General features: G+C 49.0%; 1 protein-coding gene across 4 annotated transcripts in view; it reads right to left on the bottom strand.

Annotated features, from left to right (window-relative positions):
* The window catches only part of grid1b (glutamate receptor, ionotropic, delta 1b), a 558,563-nt gene that overhangs the window by 11,077 nt on the left and 527,747 nt on the right, over window positions 1-19,739 (bottom strand). For all 4 annotated transcript variants that reach the window (XM_040014037.1, XM_040014036.1, XM_040014039.1 and 1 more), the window contains 3 exons: window positions 15,645-15,840; window positions 11,783-11,949; window positions 204-444 (listed from right to left, as the gene is read on the bottom strand). In XM_040014037.1, coding sequence (XP_039869971.1) covers window positions 204-444; window positions 11,783-11,949; window positions 15,645-15,840 — 604 coding nt within the window. The remainder of the gene's footprint in view (window positions 1-203; window positions 445-11,782; window positions 11,950-15,644; window positions 15,841-19,739) is intronic.

Raw genomic sequence — 19,739 nt, forward strand, 5'->3', positions numbered from 1 at the left:
ACATCTACCTACTCTGCCCTGCCTCCCGCCCTCTGTCCCCCAGCTCTCCGACACTAGACTGACTCCTAAACCTCTCTCCTCTACAGCTGGGTGTACTGGAGCTCCACTAAGTCGGGGCTCGCGTCTGCGGCTGGATCCTTAAAGTAGAGTGTGGCAGTGTCTTCCCCCCGCTGGCCCGTCCGCCGGGCCCTGTGCTCGGTCACCTCTTTGGGCTGCTCCTGGCGGCAGTGGTTGCTGTTCCACCAAGCCTCCAGCCCAGCCACCAGGCAGGCCAGCAGCAGGCCCGCGGCCAAGATGCAGAAGATGCCGGCGAAGCTGTGCAGCTTGAGGGAGCGGCCATCGGGGTGGGCGCTGGCGTGGCTGCTGAGGTCGCAGCGGCCGGCGCGGGGCCACCACTTCTGCTTCATGATGTCCAGGTCGCCTTTCTCCTGCAGCTCCAAGATCCTGGAAGAAGAGACGAGAGCAGCAGGTGAGACGCAGAGAACACCAATTAATCCTTCTTACCTGAAGGCAACAAGAACAGTCTGCGACCCTCAGGCGGGACGTCGCGCTCGCTGCTATGTCACACAGTCTTACTGCGGCGTCTCCTCTGCACACGCAGCAGAGTCGCAGTCGCTCTGCAGCGCCTAATAAATCCCAGCCTACCGTGAGAACGCACCTCAACGTCTTGCTTTGTCCAGCTCAGATAAATACAAGCGATTCTCCTGATTCTCCAGCTTTTATTTACATGAAGTGTGAGATGTGCCGAAGCACGGCCGACCAAAGGTGTCCGCTTAACACCGATTTCCTGCTTTCCAAAGACAAATACATCCAAACACACGTTTGTGGACGAAAATGTGTTTCTTTTTGTCTTTGCTGGCAAACAAACTACAAAGAAATAAAAGCTGGTGTTGACATTTCCAACCCGTTCTAGCTTCCTTCATGCTGTTAGATCTCCCGCTGCTGATGCACGGCGTCTGAAAACAGAACGACACGGGAGCGAGCGACCCACCGACACGTGTGCACCGATCACGCCTGCTCCTTACAACAAGAACATACAGTCAGGATCCAAAGTTTACGATCACCTGAAAAATGGCAACAATCACATTTTGCATGGTTGGATCTTAACGAGGTTCCAAGTAGAGCTTCAACCTGCGACAAGAAGAAACCGACAATGTTCAAAAAAGGAAACTTTTTTTGCCTTTGCCATCAGAACGTGGTGACGGTGTGACTACCTGACAGAAAATGACAATAAATCCACATTTTTGGCCTTTTAAAGCACGTTCAGCCTGTTTCAGTTTAAGTGTTGCTTTCAATAAATCGCAGGCTCAAAAGAAACCTCCCATTTCTTCTTGTTGCATGTTGAAGCTCGACTCTGAACTTTGTTAAGATCCAACCATGCAAAATATGAGTTTTGGCCATTTTTCAGGTGGTCTTAAGCTTTTTTTTTTATCAGGGCTGTATTAGTAACGTTACACTTTGCACTGATAACAAAGAAAGTGTAGAAAGTACAACAGTTCAGACTGAGTCAAAGCACCAAAGAAGAAATAACAGGACAGAGGGAAAGTGCACAGACTGAGCTTTAAGGATGCTGTAAAGGAAGCACAGCCTCTGAAGGGGACGCCCCCGTCAGCCACTGTCAAACGAAACTAAATATAACAAATGTAATCACATTCATCGCTTTCACTTTGTCAGGTGCGCTTTCATAAGATGTAACTGTCTAAACATCAGTGTGTGTTTTTAAATCCTCCCCTCTCGTTACGGTCGGAGCCTCTCGATGCTCTCGGCTGTTCTCGGTATCCCATCGTCCTTCTTTACTCAGGAACACGTCCTGTTTCTGAAGTCATGGGAAAACTGGCCTGCAGGCCTGTGAACGGCTATACAAGACTCCGCAGGCTCTGAATAGACACATTTTCAGCTGAGAGAAGCATCGATTTTATTTCCATTAAGATCTGATGAAGTAGTTCTGCAGAGGCAGTTTTTACACTTGGAACAAATTAAAGCTGATGATTCAAAACTAGAAAAAGCATCACAGCGAGCAGCTGCGCGTCCGCGTGGCCCAGTTTACCTCGCGACATCAACCTACGACGTGAAGAAGAACAGACAGTTCGGAGAAGGCCGAGACTTTCTCGCTCTAATTATTTAAATTTGCCAAAAAATCCCACAATAGGCCCGCGATGTACCTCGGTACGGAGCGATGTACCTCGGCTCATCACGGCTGTAATTTTGTCATTGACCGGGGGGTCATTATGGGCCATTACACCACGTGCTACACGGTGCTAATCAATGTTATAGACGAGGGGAGGGGTTCCAAGATTCAGACTTTTCCATGAAATGAGATTGTGAACCATCGAATTCAACGCGACGGGGATTTCGCCGTCGTTGAAAAATAATCACGGCGCATCAATCGTAATCTTCTGCACTGAGCTCCTTTCCCCCGCTGAGGCTGAACGCAGGTGATGATTTGTGGCTTCATCCTTTCAGCACAGCAGCTGGATTTATTTGTTGTTCCGCCCACGATGACTCAACAGTTAGTCTGAAACCAACCAAACAGCAGAGAATAAGGTCTTTGACGTGATCGCCGTCGTAGGGATCATGTGACAGGGTCTTTGCCTACAGTGGGGAGATAATATTTCATCTCCTGCTGAACGTCCAAAGAGCCTCTAAGTTTAATGGTAGTTTTATTTTAATGGAGAGACAGAATATCAACCAAGAGTTCAGAAAAATGTGTTACGTAAAAGTTATAACCTGATGCGTATGTGACGGAGCGACCCACAGATTAGCCGAGTGCTCACGTGAGCTACAGTCAATCAGTTGGAAACACTCCTGATATTGTCTCGTCGTTTATGAAGCACGACAGAATCGCTTTCTTCCAAAGTCCAACGAGCTGTTAAAGGACGTCAGGGAGAAGATGCAGACCTGCACAAGGCTGGAATAAACTACAAGACCATCAGCAGGAAGCCTGGTGAGAAGGTGACAGCTGTTGGGGTCAGACGCTCTGGGTCTGGAGTAGGGCTGCCACGATTAGTCGACTAGTCACGATTAGTCGACTATCAAAATCGTCGACGACAAATTTAATAGTCGACGCGTCGTTTGAAGCTTTGTAAGATCCCCAAAGACGCATGAATAAGTAGCAGGATTTAAGAGTGTAATAACGGACTGAAACAGAAGATGGCAGCACTGCATGTACAAGGATGCCAGCTGCTGTTAAACCCCGAAGAAGAAGAAGCTGTATCCCAGAATTCATAGCGCAGCCCAGCGCAGTTTCCAACAATGGCGGCAGCTAGTTAGTTTTAATATTACTCTTATTATTCTTTCTGGGTCACAAAATAAACGTTTAACATATTTTCAGGCGAGAATGTAGCTGTGTAAACCTCAAATATCTGCTCAGTTTATCAAGACACCACATATTTTCAAAAGCGCTCCGACGTTTTCAGAGACGTCTGTTACCCACTAGCTCGATAGCTAGCCGGGGGCTAGGCTCACTAGAGCCGTGAGAACACCGGACTCCCGGCAAATCGTTTTCGCTACTCAGGTTAAACATGATATATAAGTCACTGAGATAACTTAAAATGTTGTTGTTTGGCTTTTTTCAGTATTTTATTTGTTTCTGAGTAAATCGGTTTGGCTGAGATTAAAGTTATAGTTTTTACACAGCTGAATAAACGTCAAGCAGACAGCTGATTATCAGAAGTGTGAGATGCTCCAGAATTTACTCCGGTGTCCTGTTATATTTTAGATAGCAAGGAGTTTATTAAACTTCACCGAAACAATCTGCAAATTTCATTAAAATTTAATAAACTATCATCTTGTCTTTATTGTTAGTTAGCACAGACCTTAAACACTTAAAGCTGTAAGCTAATGATAGTTATATAAGAGCAGATGCTGCTGTACGTTTTACGTCCAATGGATGATGATCTGATTAGTCGACTAATCGCAAAAATAATCAGTGAGTAGTCGACTATCAAAATAATCGTTTGTGGCAGCCCTAGTCTGGAGCTCCGTTCGAGATCTCAGTTCATGGGGTGAAAATGATCACGAGAGAAGTTTTGGATCAGTATAAATCTACATGGTAGGAGCTTGTTTGAACACACTGCACCTTTCTGTTAGGGGTACAGGACACCACATTGAGGGGACAGGGCCACGTAGGGTAAAATCTCAGAGAAGAATCTCCTTCTCTCAGCCAGAACACTGAAGTGGCGTGGTGTATGGATCCTCCATCATGACAATGACCCAAACAAAGCACATTAAGATACGGAGTGGTCTCGCCAGTCCCCAGACCTCAGACTGTGCATGGGGCCGAAGCTTCAAGGGTTCAGAGAGTTTCTCTACAGCAAAATATGTTTTTCCTGAGTCTCTGGTTGAGATCTGCACTAAAATAAATGTAACTCAGCAGAGACTGTTCATTTCTTTGAGAGAGACGGGATCAAATCAGCATTTATCCAACATAAAGCGCCCTGACGCGACTGTCGTTGTGATTCGATGCGGCTGAAAATAAATCATTTATTCTTCAAACTCTGATTTAGCTGAATATCGTTGCCCAGTCAGTGGAGAGGCCGACTTCTGTGACAGGAAGATGTCCAGCCTTCCTCCTCTCACGCCCAACCAGTCGCTGCAGATGGCTTCCCCTTCCCTGAGCCTACTTCCTGTTAAACAGGAGTTTTTCTGTCCCACTGACGCCAAAGCGCTCGCTCACAGGAGGCTGTTTGATTGTTGGGCCGTTGTCTGTATTGTTGTTGGGTCCTTAACCTCACAACATAAAGGGCCTTGAGGTGACTCTTGTTGCATTTTGGCGTTGGATGAATAAATCTGATGAAAAGTTCATATTAATGAGTTCTTCAGCATTTTGTGTGGAAATAAGAGCGTCAGCGTATCCCAGCAATCAGGAGCACGGATCCTCTGGAAACCTGGAACATGTGGCTGGGTACGTGAACGTGTTCACATGGCTACGCGTCCTGTACAAAGACCTGGTGGCAGTTTCAGCCAGCAGGCCTGGTGCTGTTGTTCATTTATGTAGTTAATTAAGCAACTCTGCCATGACCACAGAAGTCCAAACCACTTTCAGCTACAGTACAATCAGAGCCCAATTTGCTATATTTAATCTGCTCAGCTCAGCGTGAACATGCTGAAGGTCAGAGCGCCGGCGTTTCCATCTGTACCCCCCCCGAAACAGCCCGAGGACAAAATAGTTTCACAGCACAAATGAGCAGCAGAAGCAACAAAGTCTGCAAAGGTTATTAATGGCAGGATTATCACATGAGGTAATACAGCAGTTATGGGACGAGGTATTAAAATGATGGTTGGAAATGTGGAGATAATGGTTTTTGTGCTGAACAATAGCTCTGCCCTCAATTTAACACCCGAGCACATTATTCCTACACGTCCCCGAGCGCCGTGCTGCCGGGGCGCCTCGGGCTGTCGGATGCTTGCTGAGCCGGGCTGGGAAGGAGAGTTTTGTCTCCGTTCAGGGCGCAAATTAATCCCTAAATAAACACCTTTAATTAAGGAGGAGGTGCGAGGAACAGAGGGAGGAGGAGTAAAAGGTGACGCCATGATGGAGAAGCTGGAAACACAAGAGGAACAAAAGCAGGACGACAATCATGCAAATCCAGCTCCTTTTACAGACTCGCGCCTCAGATCTCCTGCAGACTGAGGCCAGAGGAGGTGATGAGGCCCAATCAAAACCTACTTTAACTCTTTTTGCTGCTCGTTGAGGATTGAATACGAGCATCGGCATCGCTCTCAGATCCCAGAGTAAAATATTGAAACACTGCTAAACCCTGAAGTTTAAGAGTGACGACACGGGTTTGCTGCAGGTCTGCAGACACACATCAACTGAACTGTCCGAAGCTTCACAGCTGATGGTTGGTGTCAGTGGATAGGTTGTGGTAGCCTCAGTAAGCTGTACAGTAAGCTGATGCACAGCGAGTCGCCTCGTTGTGGAAGCAGGTCTGAAATAGGATGGACACCGCTCAGGTCAGAAAGGAGAAGCGAGGGTACGCCCTCCAGGAGTCGTCCAAGGGGAAAGATCCATCGATCAGGAGAGAACTCGGTGGATGGACACATGAGGACGTGACTGAGAGGATTCATCCTCTGTGAAATCACGAGTGGAACTTGAGCTGCTGGGTACGATCATTTTCCATCCGCAGATTCCTCTCCTGAAACATTTGGACTTCCTAGATTTCCTCTAATCTGGTCATCGTTGTGTTTTATGGTAAAGTCAGAAAAATGTTAACATGAAGTTACTGACTTCTCTCCATCCAACACAGACCTCTGCTGCTGTCAGTCTGAGGAGGTGTTGTGTGGTACCTCCATTACTGCGAGAGGCTCTCTGCATGTAACTGTGGGGGAGACTCACACATGCTGGCTATCACCCCCAAACATCTTGTTAAGCTTTAATACAGGACGGTTATCCGCAGGCAGAGGAGGAAATCCCATCCATGCGCACTTCGATCCGGCTTACTGAGACTCACAGTAAAGCAGCTGCTAGAAAATGTGCGGCGGTCAGAATCACGTGGCTCTTTAAGCATTTCTGCTCAAAGGAAAAACATTAAAAACAAACGTGCACAAACGAGTGTTTCCCTGCTGCTCCTTCGCCCATCAAACATTGTTGTAACTGGACATCAGCTTTCTCTTGGAGCAGCTTCCTGCTGAGGGTCACCTCTCAGCCGGTTCTTACAATGACCCGAGGCAGATTAAACTTGGATTCATCTGATTTACTATTGAACTGTGCAGGTGTTCCCTGGATTTCAATGGCTGTGCTGTGTTATCCTGTCCTGTGGTCGCTCTTCGGTGACAAAGCGGACTGTCTCAAAGCTTTAAAGAGAAACGGGATTAGCCCGCTGCGTGAACACGACCTGAGAGGATGAGGAAGCAGAGAGCAAAGGATGAAGAAGACAAGATAGGAGGAGGCATAGTTGACATTTCATGGAGTCGGGCCCCGGGCGGCCCTCCCACGCTGCCTCTAACGCAGCCTGAAGAAGCCATTTCCCCTTTTCTGTGGTGATGAAGCACTCGCAGCACAGCGGTGCTGCTGCTAATGCTTTGTGTTAAAATCTCTATTAACGCTCACAGCGGCTGTTTGTGGCTTCCTGTTTGTCGCAGGATTACACAGAGAGTCACGGCAGCTCCCGAACTTCACGCGGTCGGTTCAGACGCTTTCAGAGCGGCTCCTCGGACTCCAGCTGCTTTCATTCCCCACGCCAAATCACAGAGCGTGCACACCTGGGAGGCAGGTGAGGAGGCCTGCTGCGACACAGACGAGAGGTTTCATTGAAGTCAGCCGGCGGTTGGGCCTAACTCAGATTCTTTAATATGAATTAAGTCGTTCCCTGTGACACTGCCGGGTCTGTGACAGTTGGAGGGGAAACGTCTAACGGTTCGAATTCACCACCTGTCCGGCTGGCCTGTCCACTTTCATTTGCCGGTTAAATAAAGTTAAGAAAAGTCTGGAAGAAACCATCGTGAGCTCTGCTGTGCTTTGTGCTGCTACTGATCTCATACTTGACCCACCAGATGTGCTGGAAGCTCACAGCATGGATAATGTGGTTCGAGTTAGCAGTGGATGTTAACAAAGAGCCAAAGCCAAAGTTAAAGGAATGTGTTTAAATCCGAGTGCAGCATCGAGCCCGTTAAACTCCTGGGATATTGATCCGGTCAGTTAAGGAGCATGAGGTGATACCTGGACCTTCCAGAGTTTCCACAGGTAGTCCAACTCCTCCAGGGTGGCACATCGAGGTTTGCTGTGTCTCCCAGGACCGCCTCCAGAGCCTGGAGGAGACTCCAGGAGACTCCAAGAGACGGCCAGTTACTGTAGGAGAGCTGAACAGGGCCCACCAAGGGGACCGGGATCTGCTCCTCTGTGCTGGAGCAGAGGAGGGATGGGCTCTTCTAATGCGTGCGAGCTGCAAACCTCCAGCAGGCCAGTGCAGAACGCTGAGATGTGGAACACTGTACACGCTGTATGTGGATAATATTACCATCACTGCAACTCGATGACTGTTTACCTGAATCTGGAGGCAGCCGTCAGACACTGACTCAGGCTAACAGGCTACAAACAGCTGTCAGCTTCCAGGATCCACTGACGTCTGTGCGCATTCAAGGAGCGAAAAACCATTTTCACACAGTGTAAAACGTTTGGAGACAACTTCAAGGATAAATCTCGTCGTAGGTTTTATTAAAATTCTGGACCTGCAGACTCAGCGGCAGACGGGTGTTTTCTGTCCACCTGCTCCACTTTTACCTCAGTATTAACGACCTGTTTCCTGGAAGGACGTGTGAAGCTCTCAAACCCCACGAAAACTAGCTTCCTGTGTTTGGCGGCCACTTTGTCGACGTGGGTCGCCTCTTACATCAGCTTCCTTCCTCTTCGTTCTCGGAGCCGATCGATACGAGACGGATGAGAAAGTTTTGAGTTTTCGGGGAGCTCGGTGTTAATTTCATGATGTAATAATGTGGAGATTTACTAAATGATCTACGAGGTGTTTAAACTCGCTCTGGGATCAATTTGCGTTTGGGGCTCTCGGCCTCGCTCGTTTCATCTGGAGGGAAGATTGAATTTCCTCAAAATTCGCAGCCCGTGTTGAGACATCTGCCTCGCAAAATCGAGTGAGTAATTAGCACGCGGCCTTCTGTTTACACATAATAATCCCATTTGCTTCACAACGCTGCCCTTAATACGGGCTCATTTCATGTGAGCTTAATTGACTTTCGCGCCGAGCGCGGTTATTGATTTAATGGCGAGCAAAGTCTGCCTGCAGGAGGTGTTCCTCACCTCGCGCTGCAGCACTTCTCCAACTTTCAAACACCTGCACTCCTCCGTGAAGTTTCAGATTAGTCGGCGTGACACCGATTCATCCTCCAGTCAAAGTGTCGCCTCGTTAGCGTACGTTTAAAAGCAGCCTGCCGTAATTGGCTCAGACGGCGCCGCTGTGAGGACTCTTCACTCACATCGGAGGATTTACAGGAAGATAATGAAGCCTTAATGTCAGCAAAGGGGATCAAACTCCTGACAAAAGCCTCCAGCCTTCATCATTAACTCCTCCTCAGGCTCACATTCGCTGCACAAATCACAAGCTTTTATTCAAAGCGCTGCCGCACAGTCGCGCCTCCGACTGTCATTTAAGGCTCAAACTCAGAGCGACGCCATCGCGCCCCGGCGATCGTGTTTACAGCCTCCGTGGAAACAGAAACATCATCGGAAAGCGAGAGAGCCCGTGTTTTCAGCACGTACGCGTTATCTGCTTTATGAACCCATATCTAGTTTAAATAAAGCTTCCTACACTGGCGGCGGTGAGCGTGGGCGTCGTGCACCTGGACTGATCAAACATGGAGAAACTGCAGATGTAACATTTACATCACAGCAGCTCAGATTCCTCCTCATTTACTCCCGATATTGTCACTGTTACTAACGTCAGCAGGTTAGACATGTGACGCTCACATGTCACATGTCACATGTCCGGACAGCTGGCAACAACAACAGCAGGTTATAGGCTAACATTAATCCAGCTAACGTTAGGCTCACGTTATCACAATGTCAGCAGACCCATCAGATCATTCGCTCCCACCTGAACACGGGGAGCACATTACTGCAGGAATTAGACCGCTCCACATCACAATGAAACACGTTTCAGTCGCTGTACAGCTGGACTGCACTCTGCACCTCCGACAGTCATTCACTGCGGCTCGGCCTGCTCGGGCAGATATTAGCCTGAACATCTTCTGTGAGCTGTTTAACCCTTTAAAGCCCACCTCAGAACCAAGTCTGCAGAGCTGATCTCTTTTACTTTTACCTGCTGTAGTGTCATCTTTGGGAGCATGTCAAGTTGTTATACGTCAATACAACTGCTATATCCCAAATTTTAATAACATGCATGCATTAAGTCCATAGTAATTACATAAATTGCACAAAAGTGCAATAAACTACAAAATACTTTTAGTTTTTTTTACATGTATGTCTATGAAGTTTCAGATGTTGTCCCTCAAAACTGTAAAGGCAAAAAAGTTGCACAAAATAGTTTGCAAGCACAGGAAATTTACAGGAAAAACAAAATAAATATTATTGTGCACGATTTGCACAAAAAACAGCATCAAAATAAACGATTTCCAGCAGTGCAGTTTGAGTTCTGAGTCTCCCAGAAACTACACAGAAAGGCACAAAGTCAGACACGACTCCAGTAAACACCAGGAGACCTTTGAAAGGCCCTGTAAGGAAAAAACTACATGGAAAATGACATCACTTCCTGTCTTGGCAGGTAATAGCAGACGTGATAGCTATGAACAGCTGATCGGATCTGCAACCGTGTTTCTGGATTTTAATGTTTTTGTTGCTGCAGCGCTTTTTACACCATTAAAGAAACAAGCTGAGTGCATGTTCTGTAAGCAACTCCTCTGGTACGCACCTCCACCCTGACCCCACCCTGACTCCTGCCACCTCCACCCTGACTCCACCCTGACTCCACCCTGACTCCTGCCACCTCCACCCTGACTCCTGCCACCTCCACCCTGACTCCACCCTGACTCCTGCCACCTCCACCCTGACTCCACCCTGACTCCTGCCACCTCCACCCTGACTCCACCCTGACTCCTGCCACCTCCACCCTGACTCCTGCCACCTCCACCCTGACTCCACCCTGACTCCTGCCACCTCCACCCTGACTCCTGCCACCTCCACCCTGACTCCACCCTGACTCCTGCCACCTCCACCCTGATTCCTGCCACCTCCACCCTGACTCCACCCTGACTCCTGCCACCTCCACCCTGACTCCACCCTGACTCCTGCCACCTCCACCCTGACTCCTGCCACCTCCACCCTGACTCCACCCTGACTCCACCCTGACTCCTGCCACCTCCACCCTGACTCCACCCTGACTCCTGCCACCTCCACCCTGACTCCTGCCACCTCCACCTTGACTCCACCCTGACTCCTGCCACCTCCACCCTGACTCCACCCTGATTCCTGCCACCTCCACCCTGACTCCACCCTGACCCCACCCTGACTCCTGCCACCTCCACCCTGACTCCTGCCACCTCCACCCTGACTCCACCCTGACTCCTGCCACCTCCACCCTGACCCCACCCTGACCCCACCCTGACTCCTGCCACCTCCACCCTGACTCCACCCTGACTCCTGCCACCTCCACCCTGACTCCTACCACCTCCACCCTGACTCCACCCTGACTCCACCCTGCCTCCTACCACCTCCACCCTGACCCCACCCTGACTCCTGCCACCTCCACCCTGACTCCTGCCACCTCCACCCTGACTCCTGCCACCTCCACCCTGACTCCACCCTGACTCCTGCCACCTCCACCCTGACTCCACCCTGACTCCTGCCACCTCCACCCTGACTCCACCCTGACCCCACCCTGACTCCTGCCACCTCCACCCTGACTCCACCCTGACTCCTGCCACCTCCACCCTGACTCCACCCTGACCCCACCCTGACTCCTGCCACCTCCACCCTGATTCCTGCCACCTCCACCCTGACTCCTGCCACCTCCACCCTGACTCCACCCTGACCCCACCCTGACTCCTGCCACCTCCACCCTGACTCCACCCTGACTCCTGCCACCTCCACCCTGACTCCTGCCACCTCCACCCTGACTCCTGCCACCTCCACCCTGACTCCACCCTGACTCCTGCCACCTCCACCCTGACTCCACCCTGACTCCTGCCACCTCCACCCTGACTCCTGCCACCTCCACCCTGACTCCACCCTGACTCCTGCCAGGTAAAGTTCAGCTTTACAGGTGCAGTTTGGGAATAAGGAGGTTTCCCTCCTCGGCAACACGAGCTCACTTACTTCTGTGAGAAGAGGTCTCTGTAGGGGCTGCCGTGCTGCATGGCGATGCCGTAGCCTTTACTGCTCATGCTGCTTCCCGACACGGTGACGGTGCAGTCGTCATCCGTCAGGGCCACGTACTCCAGCACCGCCATGTCCCAGAGGAAGGCGTACGGACCCTTCTTTGCCTGCAGACACAGAGGGGAGGGGGGGGGGCATGGTTATTTGATGGTTTCTTATTCGTCATCATCAGCGACTCTCAAATGCCTCCACTGTTACTGGATTCAGACTTTTCTCGGGTGGAGGCGGCTTCATCCAGAGCAGAGCTAAACCTGAAGTCTGCAGCTGACCCGACGCTGTGCACAAGAACACCGACCGTATTTACCCTCAGATCCTGATTCAGTTCCACAGTAACCGTGTCACGTGTGGAAATGCACGCGGCGCCATGGGTATTTATTAAAGTCGCTGTCGGCTGGTGTCACGACTGCACAGTCATAAATATTTGATAGTGCCTCAGATATCCACGCTTACAGACTTTTTCTTGGATATATTCTGTCTTGAATCCATTTTTTATGTTTGCATTTGTTTTCTTCACTTGTATATTTGAAATGTTGACACAGAAACAAATTAGCTTACAAATCCTGCAGTGTGATTTCCTCCCCTGCATGCATACATCTCTATAAATAACCTCGTGCAGCTGCGCTCTGATGTCCTCTGTAAATGTGTCTAAGTCTCTTTGTGATGCTAAATACCTGCAGGAGTGTTAGTCAGGCTGGTGTGCTCCCCCCAGCTGGGTGAGGAGGTGACAGTAACACAGATACGGGAGCAGCAGCAGGTGGGGTTGTAGTGGATGAGGTTGTCGGTGTTTTTTTCACTGTGTCAGCAGATCTGCTGCATCTGCCTCCTTCAACCTGTTCGCTGTAACTGAAAACTGTGCGCGCTCCTCTTTCTCAGATCCTCCCCGCTGTTACAAACTAATGACGACGTCACGTCTGTCTGATGATCTGCTGCGCGCAGGTGCTGCTGTTAGCTCCGTCCTCTTATTTAAAGAGAGCGGGGAGGGAGGGAGGGGCTTCTCTCTCTCTGAGGAGATGAGGATGTGCACCGTGCTACGCTAGGAGAGGACACAGGGACAGCAGAGGAGACATTCCTCTGAATCAAAGGAGGACGAATCAGGGCACCAAGCACAGACAGACCCCCGACCTGCTCTCACAACCCCGAGAGGAGCTCACAGCTCGTCTGTATTCAGCCAGCGGGACGGTGAATGCTGAGAAGTGACGTCAGGATTTATCTGAAGACTCTCATCCATCCATCAGTTCCTTTTACAGGAAGGTTCAGTCTCCAGGCTGACTTACAGGAATCACGCTGCACAATGCATACAAAATATTCCAGGGTTTATTTTTCCAGCCTGATAATCCCGCAGAGGCCAGAAACTTTCGCTGACCACACAAAGCTTACTGCTTCGTCTTAGCCAATCCCTGCACGCCCTCCCCACCCCGCCCTCTCACCGAGCTGTGGCGAAAGCAAGGCTGAGATTGGCCAGAAATAACACGATGTCACTGAGATCTGAAGCATTTAAATGCAAATGAGAATTTCAAACTTGTGCCAAAAAGTCGACTTCCTCCTCGATCGCTCTCTTAGTTTAAACATCAGAGCCTAGATCTGTTTCTTCAGTTAGGCTGAGGCGCTCATGACATGTTCGTCCCCAACGTCCCAAAACATACACGAGTTACTGAAAACATGTGTTTAAACATAATATTTCAGATTAATCAGTCTTTTACTATTCTCGGTTTTAGTCAGAGTTCGTCCCGTCGACTCTCCAGGTGTTTATCGTTGTTATTCGGAGCCCGACTCATCGAACGATTCTGCCTCCTCGGGTCAGACACGGTTTTCTGATTCGTACAAAGATACCTGCAGTAAAAAGCTTTCGCTCTACAGTGTGAACAACATGAAGAATTTGAACGTGGAAATTCATTCACGTCACAGTTACTGTAGTTTTATATCTGTCATCAGTTTATATTAGAGTTCATATTGCAGCACAAACACTCGCTGGTGCAGACGTCCCAGCGAAGCGAGCGCTGTGTCTGCACATAACAGTTTGGCAAAGACCCAGCTTTATATGTCTTTAGGCTCTTTGTTAGTAGCTGCTTATTTACAAACCACATCATTTGTTCCCATTTCTGTAGTTTATCTATGAGAAATGTCAAAGACAACTCAGTTTGACAGGAAAAACGTTCGTTTGTTTTTCCAGTTTTCCAGCTCAGATCCAGGATTTGACAAAAGGGGACTGGATGGGAGCCAAAAACACTCCAGATCATTCAGTCCCTGCGGTCACCTCAGTTCATGGAAAGCTTCGGAGTCGACGCTGATCAAAGCTGAGGACGTCCTGGTTATGAAGAGTCATGTATGAGGTCGTCTTACAGTTTGCACTGGTGCCTAAAAGTCCTGTGACTGCAGCTTCTGGATGTGAGTCTCAAGCAGCGTGTGGGAGGAAGCAGTCGACAATAGCAATAAAACTGATTAGAGAGAGTGTGTGTGTGTGTGTGTGTTTGACTGTGGGGAGAAACCGTCAAAGAATCTGTGGGGATGTTTATCATGCAAATGGCTGAATAATGGATGCGCTCGGAGACGATTTGTCTTTGACGCTAATTTGTCATCGGCTTTTTGGGAGATCTATGAGCACAACAGTGTAGAGCAGAGAAACACCACCTCACACACACACACACACACACACACACACACACACACTAATTGGGATATTGTGAAACTGCTGTTGAAATTAAGTAATGGGTCAACAGAGGAGTGTCTTTGCATGCGGCCTGCTGGGAATAACGCAGGAGGAGCGTGTGCTTCTGTTTTCACCATTATTGATATGCGTGCATCAATATAACACACAAATGGAGTTCAGCTGCTCAGCCCTTCATTAGAAAGGGGGAAACTTTGAGCACGACTTCCTGTTACTTTTACCTGGAGGTTGGGACTGCGCTCTGGAGAGGACGCGGACCCCTCCAATCTGAAGTTGCCCCTGATGAGAAGTGCAGATGTGAGTATACGTGTATCACCTCTGCTCGAGGGACGGACCCCGACTGCCATTTGTGCTTCTACCAAACAACAGGTCGGAGCACTCGGCCTTCCTCGGGCCCCTGAGGGGAGCGTGTCCTATTAAGAGACTCCACGGCCCTGCAGTGAGACCTGCAGGGCTGTGACTGGGAGGAACAGCCTGTCAGATCTGAAGCTGAGTGTTGGTCTGTTATTTGTCCATAACAAGCATCACAGCAAGCACATGTGACACCAGCACTGCCCACTTTGTAATCCCTTCATCCGATCTGTGGCCTCTTTGGACACTCAGCAAAGAGAGGAGCTTTCAGCTTGAGTTAAAACAGGTGGGGTAGGATGCTGGGACCATCTGGATCTGGTCTCCCAGAGAAACCGGGGACATTTGGTCCAGTTAGCAGCTACAGCTGCCCGTGGCACTATGGACCTGTCCATCAAAGAGGCAAATGTAACAGGAACGCCCCCTTATTTCCCACAGACCCACCTGTCTGGCTGGATAAGGATTTTTACAGGATACACTTCAGGTTATCCAGGTTTGTGTTTCCTCCCAGGCTCAAGATTTCACATGTCAGGTGAATATTGTAACTACTACAACAAGCCAGTGTTGAACACAGCTGTTCTCAGCTGACTCGGACATTTGATCTGGGTTTTCATTGGAGGCCGCCGGTGTTTGACCCTTGCTCTCCCACTAACTCTGCATGCTTCCACTGCACGTCAGTGATTTATGAGATATTTATTTTTGCTGCATCTGCAGGCCAAACCATGGATGTTGGAACCAAAGCTGATGATTTTACTCTATTACAATCACACACCAGCACCTCTGCGGTACCTTGCGTATTCCCTCTGACGGGCTGGACACGGAGTAATCCATGCCGTTGTTCTTGCTGATGGTCCTCCACAGCTCTGAGTAGGTGCTGTCCTGCTCCAGAGGGTTGGTGCCTTTGTTCCTGAAGTAGTCGTAGACCGCCGAGTCCCTCACAGTGCCGTAGTCCACGTCGATCTGCCTCGCCAGGTCCTGGAAAGACCTGGAGGACAGAAATGGAAGGGTTGTTAAAAACAAACTAGGTGAAGGTAAGAGGTGAAGCACAGGTGAAGGACATTAGACTGCAGGAGGCTCGTGTAGGGCCATCTGAGGCTCAGTGCACACGTCCAGTTTGCAGCCGTGACCTCAGTCAAACAGCAGTCGGAGAGTCCAAAGTAATTACCAATCATAATCATTCACATGTTGTCATGTCATTATATTGTTTGCTTATGTTCATCTCTTCATACCTTTCTAAAGTCAAATGTCTTCAGCTTGGAACGCTAAACTTCAGGATGAGGTCCAAAGAGATGTTGTTGCAAGTGAAGGTGGCCTAAAGACATAAAAGACCTAAAAGACCACAGGATCCTCTGAACTAAACCGTCACCAAGTCAAACACACTCTCAAAGAGCTCAGAGTCTTTACAAATGGAAATACAGAGTTTACAATGAGGTGCAAACCACTGGACTTACACCCAAGAACAATACAACTTTATTTGTATAGCACATTTAAAAGACCAGTGGTACACCAAAGTGCTTTACAATAAAAACAGGAAAGTTAAGACAATAAATAAAAGACTATTAACAAAGTAGCACATATGTCATCAGGTTAGAGACAGAAAATCTCAGGATGCAAAGTTTACCACATCATCTACCAAACATGGAGGAGGTAATATGACAGTATGGAGCCCAAACATGTCCCTGATGTCATATCACTGGTTTGCATCAGGTTGGGACCTTTGTAGTTTCTGCTTCACTTGGTAATTTCTTTATGTTTGTATTTATTTTTTCTGTCGAAATATTGTGAAACATGAAAACATTTTCCAGAGCCACCCAGTGGGCCAAACTGGAGTCTTTTCACGGCTGATTCCAGCCCCCGGGCCTTATGTTTGACATACCTGCTGTAAGCCAGTCGGTTTATTAATGTTTCCATCATAAGACTTCAAAGGGAGGCTCGGTCTGAAGGTGCTGCGGCTAACCTAATGTGGTCCAAACTGAAACAGCTCGATTCAGATTCCCCGCCAGGCTAAAAATACTTCAAACACACTTTCTGCTCAGATGCAGTCACACACTAATTTGTCTGTTTTTGCTTTGTTGAAGTCTGTGAATCGATGTGTTTTGTTCTCTGGAGGAGTCGTCTCGCGCCAACAAGGCCTCGCGCTTATTTGTTCCTGCTGTGATTGATTCCATCGTGTTGGTTCTGTAATTATGTTTAAACAGTAATGTGTGGAATAAACAGAGGTCAGCGTGGGTCATTGGTTGGACCCCCGCTCCTCCCTGCAGGCTGGGATCTGAGACCACTTCAGACCAAAGAGCGTTGTCTTAAACGAACCGACAGGAAACCGCAATCTGACGAGTGCGCTCGGTTAAAGTGCCGGCCTCTTCAGCGAGGGGTCAGTGTGTCACCCAGCCGGTGTAAAAGGTGATTTCTGACCTGTGGAGCTGGAGCTATGTCCTGTATCTACACCTTCTTATTTTATGTGTACGCGTGCATCCAGAGGGTGTGTGTGTGTGTGTCTGTGTGTGTGTGTGCGTGTGTGTGCGTGTGTGTGTGTGCGTGCGTGTGTGTGTGTGTGTGTGTGTGTGTGTGTGCATGTGTGTGTGTGCGTGTGTGTGTGTGTGTGTGCATGTGTGTGTGTGCGTGTGTGTGTGTGTGCGTGTGTGTGCGTGTGTGTGTGTGTGCGTGTGTGGTGTGCGCGTGTGTGTGTGCGTGTGTGTGTGTGTGTGTGTGCGTGTGTGTGCGTGTGTGTGTGTGTGTGTGTGCAGTGAAGACAAGCTAAACTCCTAAACAGAGTGAGGAGCTGCAGGGCTGCTCTTGAACTTCTGGAGTAGCTTTCAACTACTCGCAGTGCAGAAGAATCCAGATTCACTTTTTCTCTGACTGAAGTGAGCCGTTTTACTTCCTGTCTCTTTAAGGACCCCACCCCTCCCTAAAAGCCCACTTTCTCTTGATTGGCCAGTTTGCTGTGGCCTGCTGAGGGGCGGTCTTCGGTGTTGATGAGCTGCTGGAAGCCGGATGTGTTGTACGTGTGATGAAGTGCACACACTTCCTGTCAGCACGATGGTTTAACTGGAAACTTTTTCCTGACGTTGTATCAAAATCCTTTGAAATAAAAACTGATTTGAATAAAAATCTGCTTCACTTCAAATGAGTAACGAGAGATTTCGAAGCAGTGATTTCTCCAGCTGTCTAACAGCATTGTGCCACATTAAAGATGACTACAGCTCTCTAAACAATGATTTCAGGCAGGACTGGCTGTGAGTTAAACCTGAATTTTGGACTTTCAGGATTGATCTCCGGATGCAAAGTGAAGGTCGGCCACTGTGAACACCCCGCAGTCCTCCTGCAAAGCCTTCAGACGTCCTGATTAGCGTTTCATCTTCAGTAGCCGTGGCAGCACGGACCCCCGTGTGATCGCCGCCTCGCTCCAGCAGCTAATCGCTGTTCTGATCTGATTGGCTCCGATCGAGCTCGTCCACCTCTGATTGTGTTGTTCGGCCGTGAATGCAGAGCAGCATTAATGGCCACTCCGGATGCCGAACGCTTTAAAGGGAAACGGAGCTGCTGAACAACAAGGGCTCGGAGCAGTTGGGTCTTTGAACCTGAAACCCGGGCAGAGCCGCACACAGCGGCGCGATGATGGCTGATGACGATATAAAAAGAGGCTCCGGACTTTGATGTCGGACCACTCGGGTTTTATCGAGGTGAAGACGACAACAAAAAAAAGAGAGAAAAATGAAATATTGCTTTTGATCTGATGCCTGCGGCGCTGGGTGGGAGGCAAACACTCGCCAACGCCGTTGACACCGCTCACGCTTCAGCACTCGAGTGTTTTTGGGTTTCAGTGAGAAAGAAACACACTATCACTGCGGTACAAAGAGCCCGAGTGGAGGCCTCATACCTGACTCCACTCGGGTCACTGGGATGTCGATTTTTAAGTGATATGCTAAAAACTTTGACACTTGAATGCTGAAAGTTACTAACTAGAAAAATTCTTTCGATTAATACGTAGACGACTAATTAACCACCTTTGACCTCAAAGCAACAAGTCTGAAGTCGGCCTGCAGAACGAAGCTGGGACTGAAAGAAAGCTTCAACAGATGACGTCGCCGCGTACTGCACCTTCTTCTTCTGCAGTGTTTCTTTCAGGAATCTGCAGAGCTCGACCACGAGGAACATTCCCTCCCAGCATGCACGGATCGAAATTCTCTTTGAAAATCAAGACGAGCTTTTTATTCGAGGCGTGGCTGAGTGGCGTGAGGTTAACGTCCTGGTACTCAGGATCTCGTCTGCTTTTATCTTCTCACTTGACTTGACTGGTCAGGTGATGGGAAAGAAAATCAGCACCTCCAGTTCGGAGGTCATGATTCTCAGCCTGAGCCCTCCGGGTCGGGGTGCTGATCCAGGGAGCTGAACGAGCTGGACGGTGAAGTCGTTGACTTAGCGGCCGGTCTGCGAGTTGGGGTTCATCACACTCTGACACACCCTGATACTAAAAAGTATTTACAACATGAGGAAAGTTGTACTTTTGAATATGAAGAGCTGCTCCAGGCTTCTCTTTATGAACTCCAATTTTATTTAAATTTAAATCTGAATTGTGAAGCGAACGAGGTGAAATATCCTGGAGGATCAAACTCCTGAGTGTGCGGCTCCTGTAAGCGGACACACTCCTGACCTATAAGCCGTCGCTGACCGATCCCATCTGTGCACATTTGCAGAAAAACGTCTGAATCAAAGTCAAATATTTCCCACTTTTGCGACTCTTCTTGTTTTTCCAGGTTGTTTCTGGAAACGAGAGTTTCTGACCCCGTGACGGGTTCGTGTTTGCCTGTTTGTTCAAACAACACGGCTCACGGTGAGCCCTGCTCGCCTGGAACATTAAATTACCGTCAGTCGGTTCGCTGC

The sequence above is a fragment of the Simochromis diagramma genome, unplaced genomic scaffold (genome assembly GCF_900408965.1).
Source record: "Simochromis diagramma unplaced genomic scaffold, fSimDia1.1 OVJJ01000669.1, whole genome shotgun sequence".
Classification (NCBI taxonomy): Eukaryota; Metazoa; Chordata; class Actinopteri; order Cichliformes; family Cichlidae; genus Simochromis; species Simochromis diagramma.